The 13,268-nt window shown below is 39.3% G+C and overlaps 1 protein-coding gene across 4 annotated transcripts in view; it reads right to left on the bottom strand.

Annotated features, from left to right (window-relative positions):
* The window catches only part of ULK4 (unc-51 like kinase 4), a 492,418-nt gene that overhangs the window by 379,315 nt on the left and 99,835 nt on the right, over positions 1 to 13,268 (bottom strand). For all 4 annotated transcript variants that reach the window (XM_040246041.1, XM_040246038.1, XM_040246040.1 and 1 more), the window contains 2 exons: positions 11,659 to 11,820; positions 2,479 to 2,661 (listed from right to left, as the gene is read on the bottom strand). In XM_040246041.1, the coding sequence (XP_040101975.1) occupies positions 2,479 to 2,661; positions 11,659 to 11,820 (345 nt within the window). The remainder of the gene's footprint in view (positions 1 to 2,478; positions 2,662 to 11,658; positions 11,821 to 13,268) is intronic.

The raw sequence follows: 13,268 nt of genomic DNA, 5'->3' as shown, positions 1-13,268 counted from the left end.
ACACACACACACACACACACACACACACAAATACAAACATCGGCTCTCTCAAGCCAGAAGATCGGGAAAGGGACAGCCTGGAAAGCCCAAAAACATTGAGATAATAGCTACTTTACTTCAGCCAAGCACCATGAAGAAACCATGGCCCTTTCAGCAAAGGGCAAGAGGGGAGCCTAGACTCCCACCCTCATGTGACTGTAACAAGGCATCCAACACTCATCCTTGCTAGGGAAACAGAAAGGACCACAAGGAGAGCTGGGACTTTCATCCCAACCCAGCAATAACAAGCCCCCCTGGCCCCAACCATGGTATCAGCAGAGATACTGATGGGATGCCCAGACCTCCACCCATATTCGCACCCATGTTCCTCTCCCTACTCCTGCTGAGATGGCATCATGAGAGGCTGGTGAGAGGCCTCTGCCTCTGCCACCTTCTGCTAGGAATGGGGTGCCCACCTGTACCCAACCAGTGTCAGTGGAAGAGCAATGAGGAGCTCTTCCCCCCACTAGCCAGGAAGGCATCAGGGAAGGTGGTGGGAAGCCTGGGTTCCCACCCCTGCCCAGCAGGAAGGAGGAGCTCCGCCACGTCACTGGGGTGTCAGCAGAAGCCCACAGGGTAATCTGGGCTTCCACACCAACAGGGGAGGAACAAAGCAACGCCACCCTTCCTCTGCCAGTTCAGTGTCAGAGGAGACCCACTGAAACAGAGATTTCAATAAAACCCAACACCCAAAATGTAGAGTTGATACAGAGCTTCCATTTAACAAGATGACAGAGTTCTGGAGCTCTGTTTCACAACAATGCAAATATACTTAACACTACCAACTATACCTAAGAATGGTTAAGAGAGTAAATTTTATGTTTTTTACCACAATTTTAAAAATTTAAGTAACAATATTAATTAAATTTGAAAGATCATTTCTCAGTTAACACAGGTTATTATTCAATCATTAAGATACATGGAATATTAAACATTATAAAATAAATATAAAATCATTTAATTAATGCATATTATTTCACTACCTTTGTGAAATACCATATTTTAAACTCAATCAATCCATGCCTGTGTGAAGAAAAATAAACTACAAAATGCTCAGCCTCTCTTAACACAATTTACACAGCAAAACTACTCAAATGGTACTCTTTCTAATACAACGATAACAACCTTCAATGACTTGGTAAATTAAATAGGAAAAAATTAGATACACAAACTATACTTTCTGTGAGGCTCAAATTTCTTAGCAGAATCGAAATCAGACTAATAAAAGTGAAGAACTGGTTTGCTATTTTGACTTTTAAGATCAAGTTTACTATGTAAACATGACAATTATTAATCATAGAAATTTTTAGCTTTATAAAAAATCAAATTTAACACATTGCATTTCATGCAGAAGAACCATGGCAAACACTATATTTAAGTGGCCCCATTCCACACTTCTTAGCCGTGTTACCTGCTGAAAATGTTTCAGAACACTCTAATTTGACAACTATTATCCCTCAGAAAAAGTTAGATAATTGGTCCAATAAGTGTAAAGAACACTGCATACTACATCACCCTTAGGAAGATTCATAACACACATGAGCAACTGAAAAACTGGGAAAGGCTGTACAAGTGAAAATCTCTGACTCACTGCTTTCCAAATGTGTGTATGTAGCCATGGTCCACAATTTTCATCCGCTAACACCTCACTGGACACTAATGTTCAAGGGCAGGACTTCTCCAACCATAACCTTCCACCCAATCCTCTAGAGACCTCATTAAAATGCCAGCTCTGATTCGGTAGGTCAGGGTCTGATTCGGCCTGATTCGGCTCTGATTCGGCTCTGATTCGGCCTGAGGGTCTGCGGTTCCGAAATGCTCACAGGTGATGCCAATGTTTCTGGCTCAGGGATCGCTCCTGAGTAGGCAGCTAGAGAAGATACTGAGGACAGTTACAGCAGAGTTCTTTGTAGCTGTGTGGTTTTGTGATATGAACTGAACACTTACAGACTCTACAGTACATAAAATACAGGTATATCAAAGGATTAGGAGACGAAGTTAAAAACAAGAGAAGGGGTGCTCTGAAGGTTCAGTGTGCTGGCAGAGTATCAGGGCAAGGAAAGGAATAAAAATGAGTCAGGGTGAGCAGAGAATATAAAGGGACCCCTCCAAAAGGCAGGCAAAGGACATGGTAAGAGAGATGGGGGCTGAGGACAAAGAGCCATGAGAAATATTGGCATGGGGGAAGGATCCATAAATTTTCTAACTTTTCATTACTAAAATGGGACAAGTTGGCAGAGCCATTTACCGGATTTCTATTTTAATCACTAAAAGACTCTTATAACATCTTCAGATGAATGGCCTGTGGCACAGAGGTTTGGCAAATTCAAAAGGGCCCCCTTGAGATGAAAAATAAATTCCACAGAGATATATTGCTTATGGAGCCACTAAAATTGCAGGAGAAAACAACCATTTTTTAAGCAGAATCACAGGTCAAACCTTTTCTTGGATTAGCCTCTGAAGATGAATCCCGCAGGACAGCATTGCACTGAATAAGGTCAACATGTACTGCTGGACTTTGCAGATGGCAGAAGCCAGGGAGTTTATTACCGAGGTCAGTCCCACTTTCTCAATAACATTCTGGAAGGCAGTAGGAGAATGGCGAGTGATTCTACATAAGGCCTGCAGCGAGAGAACAGACACGTCAGAAGACTCCAAGGGCATGAACCAACCTCCAGAAAGAGAGCAAATACTTCTGTGAAAAGGAGAAAAAGGTGCTCAACTTGCTCCTTCATCACTTATCTTAGCATAAGTAATCTGAACAATTTAGACACACTTAAAATTAAAACAATAATCCAACTTCCAATAAAAATTTAAGTTGGGAAACATAGGGCAGAGAGGGAAGTGGGAAGGGGGTTTAGGATGGAGAGGACACATGTATACCTATGGCTGATTCATACTGATGCATGGCAAAAACCATCACAATTGAAAGGTACTTATCCTTCAATTAAAATAGAAAATTAATAAATTTTTAAAATTTAAGTTACAAAACAAAAGTATCATGTACGTTATGCTGCTGCTGCTGCTAAGTCGCTTCAGTCCTGTCTGACTCTGTGCAACCCCACAGATGGCAGCCCTTCAGGCTCCCCCATCCCTGGGATTCTCCAGGCAAGAATACTGGAGTGGGTTCCCATTTCCTTCTCCTATGTACATTATAAGTTAACTAAAATGATAAAGATTTTTCTGTATAGACTCATAAATTATTTCAAGCAATGAAAACATTAAGATAAGCTTTCTATATGTAGACACTAAATTAAAGGCTGAAGAAATTGTCATAAAAGTAAATATTTAACATTTATTGTTTAGTATGTGAAGAACACGATCTGAGAATATCTAAAGACTATTTCACTTAACTCTCCCAAATAACATTTGAAAGGTATTATTATTAGCCCCATTTTATAGATCATAAAACTAAGGGACAGAGTATTTAAGTAATTTGCTCAAAGGCATAATTTGCCAGCAAGTGGCAAAGATAGAAGTCAAACCAAAGTAATCAACACCCCTGAGCTAGTTCTCAAGTTCTCATAGACTATTAAAGATGAAATTTACAATTAACAAACTAGAAGAATTTAATAAGTATTGTAATGGAAGTGGGCTCAATTATGCTTGGAAAAGCACGAAAAGTTAAGTCAAAAAAAGCTACAGAAGGAGAATGATAATTGAGTCAGTTTTTGAAGGTGAGTGGGAAATGGACAGGTGGAAAAGTAGATGAGAAAATTCTAGCCAGAGAGAAGAGAACAAGTATTCACATGGAGACATGAAGATACAGAGCAGGTTCTAGAAAGGGCAAGCTGTCTGAAGCAACTCTCAGGGGAAGGAGAGACAGAGAGAGCAGGAAAGAGGGAAAAACGATGACTCACATGCTGAAGAGATTATCTTTTCCATTCTTGCCTCCTTTGCTGAAGATTAATTGACCACAGATGCATAGGTTTAATTTCAGGCTCTGTGTTTCACTTGATCTGTATGTCTTGTTTTTGTGCCAATACCAAACTGTTTTGATTAATGTAGCTCTATAATACAGTCTGAAGCCTAGGAGGGTGATACCTCCAGCTTCATTATTTTTTTCTCAAGATTGTTTTGGCAATGAGGGCTCTTTTGTAGTTCCACACAAATTTTAGGATTATTTGTTCAACTTCTATGAAAAATGTCATGGGTATTTTGATAGGAATTACATTAGATCTATGGATTGCTTTGAGTAGTATGGCCATTTTAACAATATTAATTCTTCTAATCCAAGAGCATGTGGGATATCTTTTCCATGCCTTCCAATCTTCTTCAATTTCCTTCACCAGTGTTTTATAGTTTTCAGAGTGGAGGTCTTTCACCTCTATAATTAAATTTATTCCAAGGTATTTTAGTCTTTTTGATGTGATTTAAAACAGGATTTTTTAAAATTTCTGTTTCTGATAATTCACCATTAGTGTATAGAAAAGCAACAAAGTTCTGCCTATTAATCTTGTATCCTGCATCTTTGCTGAATTCATTTATCAGTTCTAATGTTTTTTTTTGTGTGTGTGGAGACTTTAGGTTTTTCTATATGAAGCATCATGTCATCTGCAAATAGTGACAGTTACTTTTTCCTTTCCAATTTGGATGCCTTTTATTTTCCTTGTCTGACTGCTGTGGCTAGGACTTCCAATACAATGGTAAATAGAAGTGATGAGAGTGAGCATCCTTGTCTGGTTTCTGAATTTAAAGGAAAAGCTTTCAGCTTTTCACCACTGAGTATGATGTTAGTGTGGATATGTCAAAAATAGCCTTTATAATGTTGAGATACGTACCCCCTATAACCACTTTAATGAAAGCTTTTAGCATGAATGGATGCTGAATTTTGTCAAGTGCTTTTTCTGCATCTATTGAGATAGTCACATGGTTTTTATTCTTCCTTTTGTTAATATGATGTACCTGACTGACTGATCTGCAAATGTTGACCCATCCTTGGATCCCTAGAATAAATCTAACTTGATTATGGTGTATGATCCTTTCTATATATTGTTGGGTTTGTTCTGCAAATATTGTGTTGAAAATTTCTGCATCAATGGTTCATCAAAGGTACTGGCCTGGTATTTTTATTTCTGTAGTGTCTGACTGGTTTTGGAATCAGGCTAAAGTGGACTTGTAGAATGAGGTATCACCTCACACCTATCAGAATGTCTATCATCAAAAAGTCTACAAATAACAAGTGCTGGAGAAAATGTGGCGAAAAAGGAACCCTTGTACACCGGTGGTAGAAGTGTAAATTGGGGCATTCACTATGGAAAACAGTATGGAAGTTCCTCAAAATTCTAAAAACAGAACTACTATTTGGCCCTGCACTTTCACTCCTGGGTATATAGCTAGAAAAAAATGAGTACATTAACTTGAAAAGACAGATGAGCCCCAGTGTTTGCAACAGCACTATTTAAAACACCAAAGATATGCAAGCAACCCCCCAAAAAGATAAGTGGATAAAGAAGATGTAGGGTATACACACACACACACACACACACACACACACACACGGATGGAGTATTACTCAGCCATACAAAAGGAGGAAATTCTGACATTTGCAGCAATGTAGATGGATCTAGAGAATATTACGCCTAGTGAAATATATTTGACAAATACTGTATGATACCACTTATATGTAGAATTTTTTAAAGTAATACAAACAACTGTGTACAGGAAAATAGAAACAGACTCACAGATATTGAAAACAAACTACTGGTTACCAGAGAGGATAGAGAAGTGAGGGGTAAGTTAGGGGTATGAGATTAAGAGACACAAAGTCATGTATAAAACAGATAAGCAATAAAGACACATTGTAGAGCACAGGAAATTATAGCCATTATCTTGTAATAGCATTTAATGAAGCATAATGTGTAAAAATACTGAATCACTATGCTGTACGTGCATGTCTGCATGGTAAGTCGCTTCTGTTGCGTCCAACTCTTTGCAACCCTATGGATTATAGCCCGCCAGGTTCTTTTGTCCATGGGATTCTCCAGGCAAGAATACTGGAGTGGGGTGCCATGCCCTCCTCCAGGGAACCTTCCCAACCCAGGGATGGAACTCATATCTCTTACACTTCCTGTACTGACAGGCAGATTCTTAACCACAGCGCCACTTCGGAAGCCCCACTATGCTGTACGCCTAAAACTGATATAACACTGTAAATCAACTATACTTCAACTAAGAAAACAGAATTTTTCCATTATTTATCATCTCAAATATTATTTAATTCTTGGATTTTTTTTTTTAAAAAGCATTCTAAATGGAGTCCCTAAAGATCATGCTACAATTTGAATTTTTTAAGGAAATTTAGAGATCTCCCTTAAAGTGACTTAAAGACAGTGAACAGTAATTATCATCAGCACTGTAACAATTCTTGGGAGAGGCTTTCAAACTAATACTGACTTGCTATTGAATTGATGCAAGATTTGTCCAAATTACTTCTAAGTGTATTCAAAGTAATACAAGGGCAACTGTAAGGTCCTGTCTTCAGAAAGGCACTCAAATGCCTAACTTATCTTCCATATGGAAAAACTCATGCAAGAAATAACCTTTAATTTGTCACTTCTGGATATAAAACACAGTTGAGAGTTCACAGAGGTTTAAGAGTATATGAGTACTTGTATTCCTCAAATTTAAAAAAATTAAATCTCAATTTTGATTTTCAGTGATCTGTTGTTTAAAATATTTGCTTATTGAAACAGAGTTTTAAATTACATTTTACAGCTGGAAAGAACATTTTCAGTTCAAAATTCACTACAAAATTTACCTCAAAAAGGACATTATGTTATCTCCAGTTTTTTCATAAACTTTTTTTTAATTTAAGGATAATTGCTTTACAGTATTGCATTGGTTTCTACCAAACATCAACACGAATCAGCCACAGATTTACCCATGTTTTCCAGAATTTTTAACCATCTATTTATTAAAGCAATGTCTAAGAGAGACTAATTTGGAAGTGAAGGCTGCATATCTATTACAAATATGAACAGAATCCCCGTGGAATAAGCTTAAGAACCATTTCTTTTCTGTCTCGTGAATGATTTTTTTTTTAATGTTGTATCAAAATTACCTTGGGGACCTCTTCAAACTCTACACACTCTCATCTGACCTCTGAGACCTTAAGCTACACGGGAAAGGGGCAGTGGGTGGAGTGAGAGGAGGAAGCAGTCAGTGTTGTTGAAAACTTCTCCTGAACCACCACCTTGAAACACTCTGCTTTGTCACTCTTGCTCTCAGCATGCCAGGAATTATAAACAGCCCAATCACCTCCCTCACTGGAGCCATTCTATTCAATCTAACTCTAAAGGTTTCCCTGGTTCCCACTGTGGTTCATATAGAGATTCCCTACAAACTTAATAAATCCAGAAATCCTCTTATCCATTCAACACATTTCCCAAGTCAGGTCCACGCCCTTCAACCACCAATCCCTAAGCAATGGATGCCATTCCTGAGGGGGAAGGATTAATTAGCCATCTTTCACTCTACACCCAGGGCAGTGTTTTCCAAGAGCTTCAAGGCCTAGGGCAGCGGTTCTCAAACTTCAATAGGCATTAGAAGTGCTTGTTAGAATGCAGATTACTGGGCCTCTTCCTTCAGAGACTCTGAGACAGTAGCTCTGGGTCAGGGTCCAAAAACCCATGTTTCTTACAGATTTCTAGGTTATTTAATGCTGCTCATCTGAGGTCCACACTGGTATAGGGGATTCTATGGGGCCAAGAGATGATAGGCCAGTCTGGGTGAGACATGGTGGTGGCCTGGATTTCAGGGGTAACAACAGAGCTGCAGAGAGAGGCACACAGTCCTGGGCTGTATTTGTGAATCACAGTCAAAGGACAGGTTGACTAGCTGGATGTAAACAGCAAAGGGGAAGGAACTAAGGAAGACGAAGCAGCAAAAACGACATCTAGCCCTTTGTTTTCCTTCATCTATCTTCCCTTCCCAAAGACAATACATCAGATTCTGAGGAAAGGGGGCAGACACGGGAATGGGGGCATCCGCTCACAGAGCCCAGGAAGTAGAGCGGTGGGGGCAAGGCAGGAGGATGACGACACAGAGGAGGAGGCCAGAGCAGATGGGGTCTGCTACGCTGAATAAATGAGCTGAACAGGTCAATAAATACACTGAGAATAATGGGAACCAGGTTTCTGTTCGAGAAGGGATTTACAGATATAGAAAATGGGAGGTCCAGAAAGAATTCTAATATATTGGATTAAAATCGGAAGCATCAGTATGAATGCATGAATTTTGTTACAAATACCTACAATGATAAATGTAGGAATAATTCTATGTATGTGTGAATATGTGCACATGTGTGTGTTTAGTTGCTCAGTTGTGTCTGACTCTTAGACACCCCATGGATTGTAGTCCGCCAGGCTCCTCTGTCCATGGAACTTTCCAGGCTAGAATACTAGAGTGGGTAGCCATTCCCTTCTCCAGGGGATCTTCCTGACCCAGGGATCAAGCCCATGTCTCCTGCATTGGCAGGCAGATTCTTTACTACTGCGCCACCTGGGAAGCTCCATATGTATATATGGGTACATACACTTTTTTTCTATCTCTGAATACTTAGAAGGCCTGAAAACAATAAAACCCCAAAGCAGTAAGCACATCACCCAGACTGTGGGTTTTAAACATCAAAGCTTCCTTGGAGAAATGATTGGTTCCAGGGTTGGCAGAGTGAAAATACCAAAGTAATCCAAAAACTGCATGGTTTCAGAAAGGAATTAAATGATCTAACAATGACAGAAATAGATCAACAGGACACAAAAGCCAGCTTGGAGGGCTTCTCTCATGATCTGAGCATTCAAACAACACACAGTAACAGTGGTAACAGTAACAAGACATTGCACTTCATCAAATAAAATGGGCATCCCTGATCATAATGCTACAAACACACACATATATGAGAGAGAAGGATGCGTAAGCGCATCCTTATGATAGAATTCCAACCAATACCAAAGGCCTATTTTTGCACCGCTCTTAAGTACAATGTGCAACAGTTTTTACATTTTTAACGGGTTATAGAAAGCAAACAGAAAAATAAAACAAAAAGAATATGGGACCTAGGGAGGTGGGATCGGGTTGGGTAGAAAAGAGGCCCAGGAGGGAGAGGATGTATGTATACATACAGCTCAATTTGTCATACATCAGAAACTAACACAACATTATAAAGCAATTATACTACAATAATAACATAAAGTTTAAAAAAAAAAAGAAGAATATGGAACAGAGACTATATGTGGCCACCAAAACCCAAGGTACATACTATCTGGCCCTTTACAGAAAATATTCGCCAACTTCTAATATAAAAGGAATGAAACAACTAGATAACCATCATACGGCAGCCACCACAGAGGCATCTGGTCCAGGTAGGGATCCTCAACGGAGCTAAGGAGGTTCAATGGGAAAACACTAGACAGACCCAGATTGAGCCTTACCCTAAAAAATACAAGCCCCGCACCCTTTAAACTCATAAATGCCATGAAGTTCCCAGAAAGGCTGAGAAACTGTTTCAAACTGAAGGAGACTAAAGAAATATGAAAACAATATATTAACACATTACTGAATATGATACTGGGGCACAAAAGAAGAAAGAGACACTTCGGGGGAAACTGGCAACATTTCAGTGAAAAATTAATAATTTAGATGAATGTTGAGAACAAAATATAAGAAGCCCAAGATGAAAGAGTGAAGCTTACCGTGTCAGATGAAGAAAGTGCTAGGTGTGAGACTTTGGTGGAAACAACTGGAAAGAACTTTGCCAAGAAAAGAAACCATGCTGAGCATATAGATGAAAAAGATAACATAAACCCAATTAAAGCAAGACAGGTTGGTTGGTTGGTTTTTTTTTTTAAGCCCAGGATTAAAATGAAAGCCTTAAGTAAGATATGACTCAAAGATGCCTTGAGAAAGTTCACTGGTATACTCTGTAACTGACAGTTTCTTCATAATTACTAAATATCACAACTTGGGGAGGGGATTCAAACAATGTGAAGCTCGTGAAGCAGGTGTCCTTTGTTTAAAGATATTCAGTGAGCAGAATTGTTAGCCCTTGATCTTCAAAATAACATGGTAAATAAAAGAACTCAAAATATCCATCAGGGGCTGCGCTGATGGCTCAGTGGTAAAGAGTCTGCTTGCCCATGCAGGATCCAGGACGATGCCACATTCCATGGAGCAACTAAGCCCGTGTGCCGCAACCACTGAGCCCAGGAACTGCAACTACTGAAGCCCACGCCCTAGAGCCCGTGCTGCACAACAAGAGAAACTGCTGCAATGAGAAGCCTGGGCAGCACAACTAGAGAGGAGCCCCTGCTCGCTGCAGTGAGGGAAAGCCAGCCTGTACAACAGCCAAAAAGAAATACAACTATAAAAATATATATGGCATCGTTATCCACAGGATTTAGCGATATGCAAGTCATTCGAGACGTCAGCAAGACTAGGCTCATTCACATTTTCAAGACAGATAACTGAAAGCAGGCCCAAAAGGAGCATGTGTGGCAAAAAAAAAAAAAAAAAAAAAAAACCTTTTCAAGAAGTATGGCTGGGGTGATAGGGGAACTGATGGAGGTACACCCTAGAAAACTTTGGATATGTTTTTATGTGGGATTTTTTGTTTAATTGGGGTAAAGAATACATGAGCACTAATTAATAAGATTTAGTAGGCAAGGAGAGGTTAAAGATTTAGGAAAGAGCAAAAATAACCATTTGACTGAAGATTCTCAAGAACAGATAGAAGAATCATGGAGAAGTTTCTCTGAGAGGAGAAGGGGCAGCTCATCAGTTGTAGGAGGAAGGGAAGAACTGATGCAGGACAGGGATGGAGGCAATCAGGTCCACAGACGCGGAAGACGGACACAGGGATAATTCCCATTGGACGTCTCCGTGGTTATCTGGGAAGTATGGGGGAAGTCACTTACTGAGAATAAAGGAGGGAAAAATGTCGAAATGGAGGCTTAAGGAATAAAGATAAGGTCTGAAACTTGGCACAGCGAGAAGCACAAGGATGAGTCAGCTCAAGAAATACAGGGAGGGTACCAGATAACACTGAGAGCCCAGATAAGACTGGTGATCAAAAAGAGCATTTAAATAAATCCTGAGAAAGGCTTGAAGCATTTTCACTGACCCTTATATTGATACAACCAGGTTAACACATCTGCATACATAATTACCTTTTACACCAAGTCATTATAACCATGGAAGTGAAGGAGTAGACAAGCAGGATACAAAAACTACAAAATCATAGATGCCTGACCTTTAACATGAATTCATTTGAACCATATGACAAACCCACTGAACAAAAAATCTGAAAGAGGGAGCTAACAAAAACAGTCAAGGAACACTAGAAATACACCAGACCAAATGCTATACCCAACTCACTACTGCAGCTTTCCACTATCATCTCCAAATAGTTTTTGGAATCCTAATGTCAGGATCACATAAGACCCTTTTGGAATGTCCCAACAGTCCTCTTGCCTCAGGAGAAAAATCAAATTACTGTTCTCACCAACTGCCACTCTTGAGATTTCCACCTATTCAATGAAATTCACTCTATGTCTAGCACAGTTCTTCAAATTTGGTATTTAAATACATGCAAATATATCCCCCAAAGATGCTCCATCTTACCGATATCGCTGTTATCCTAAGAGAATCAACCGTGGAATGTTTGAATAGGTACCATAAAACAGGCCCAATTTCCCCAGTAATAAAGCCCTGGGCCTGAGCAGAAAACGTAGTGCAGACATTTTCAATAATCTTTGCTGCCATGTGATTCACAACACGTTCCTCCTACAGAGAGAGAGAGAGAACACAAGGAGAAAATTAAATAGGTATTATTAATATTTAGGATGACAAACATATACACGTCATTTCTTCATAACCATTGCTTTATAAATAAAGACCTGACACCAAGACCATCACCTTTAGGTGTTTCTAGAGGTGTGGTCATTTTTTCAGGCTACTATAGAACCACTACATTTGGTTGATCGTGAAACGTAGTTTAACATAATTCTCCATATACTGTTGTTGTTGCTGCTGTTTAGTTGCTAAGTTGTGTCCAACTCTTTTGTGACCCCACGGACTGTAGCTTGCCAGGCTCCCCTGTCTGTCCATGGGATTTCCCAGGCAAGAATACTGGAGTGGACAGAGTGAAGTAAGGTATACTAACGCATATATATGGAATTTAGAAAGATGGTAACGATAACCCTCTATGCGAGACAGCAAAAGAGACACAGGTGTACAGAACAGACTTTTTGACTCTGTGGGAAAGGGAGAGGGTGGGATGATTTGGAAGAATGGCATTGAAACATGTGTAATATCATATAAGAAATGAATCACCAGTTTAGGTTCGATGCAGGATACAGGATGCTTGGGGCTGGTGCACTGGGATAACCCAGAGGGATGGTATGGGGAGAGAGGTGGGAGGGGGGTTCGGTGTTCATGTTGATGTATGGCAAAACCAATACAGTATTGTAAAGTAAAAAAAATAATAAAATTAGAAGAAAAAAAAAAGAATACTGGAGTGGGTTGCCATTTTCTTCCCCAGGGGATATTCCTGACCCAGGGCTCAAACCCACACCTCCTACATTGCAGGTAGATTCTTACCGCTGAGCCACTAGGGAAGCCCCTAATTTTCCACATATTTCCATTAAAAGGCTGAAATAATCTAGAAAATATACATAATAACTTATAGTACAACAAAAACTTGATGATGATTTTAAAATCATAAGGAGTATGCAGAACAATCATCAGAAGTTACTCTGGGCTGGAAATAATTAGCTAAAGACCACCTAAATTCAGGGCATCAAGGAAAGTCCTAAGAAAGAAATTGCTCCAGTGGTGTGACCAAATTCACCTCACCTAAGGCTGTACTATATTGTCCCAATAATGCTTAAAAGTCTCAAAAAGGATCAAGCTATTTCCAGGTAACTTAAATGAGTCCAAGAAAAAGCACAAAAGCACTTAAAAGACTTAAAAAAAAAAAGCACAAAAGTACTTAAAAGACTTAAAATGCCCAACAACATAAAAATCACAATATTTGACATCTGATTAAATTCATACATACAGAGCAGGAAAATATGACTCATAAGAGAAAATTCAGTGATAGAATAAGAAAAAAGCATTTAAATGGCTATTATAAATACAGTCCATATACTGAAAAAGAAAGAAGCATGTTAAGAAAGAAATAGATTAAAAAATGACCCAAGTCAGAAGACTAGAGATTATAATGTTTAATA

This window comes from Oryx dammah, unplaced genomic scaffold, assembly GCF_014754425.2.
Source record: "Oryx dammah isolate SB20612 unplaced genomic scaffold, SCBI_Odam_1.1 HiC_scaffold_9, whole genome shotgun sequence".
NCBI lineage: Eukaryota > Metazoa > Chordata > Mammalia > Artiodactyla > Bovidae > Oryx > Oryx dammah.
This window is presented reverse-complemented; position numbering and strand designations above follow the sequence as displayed.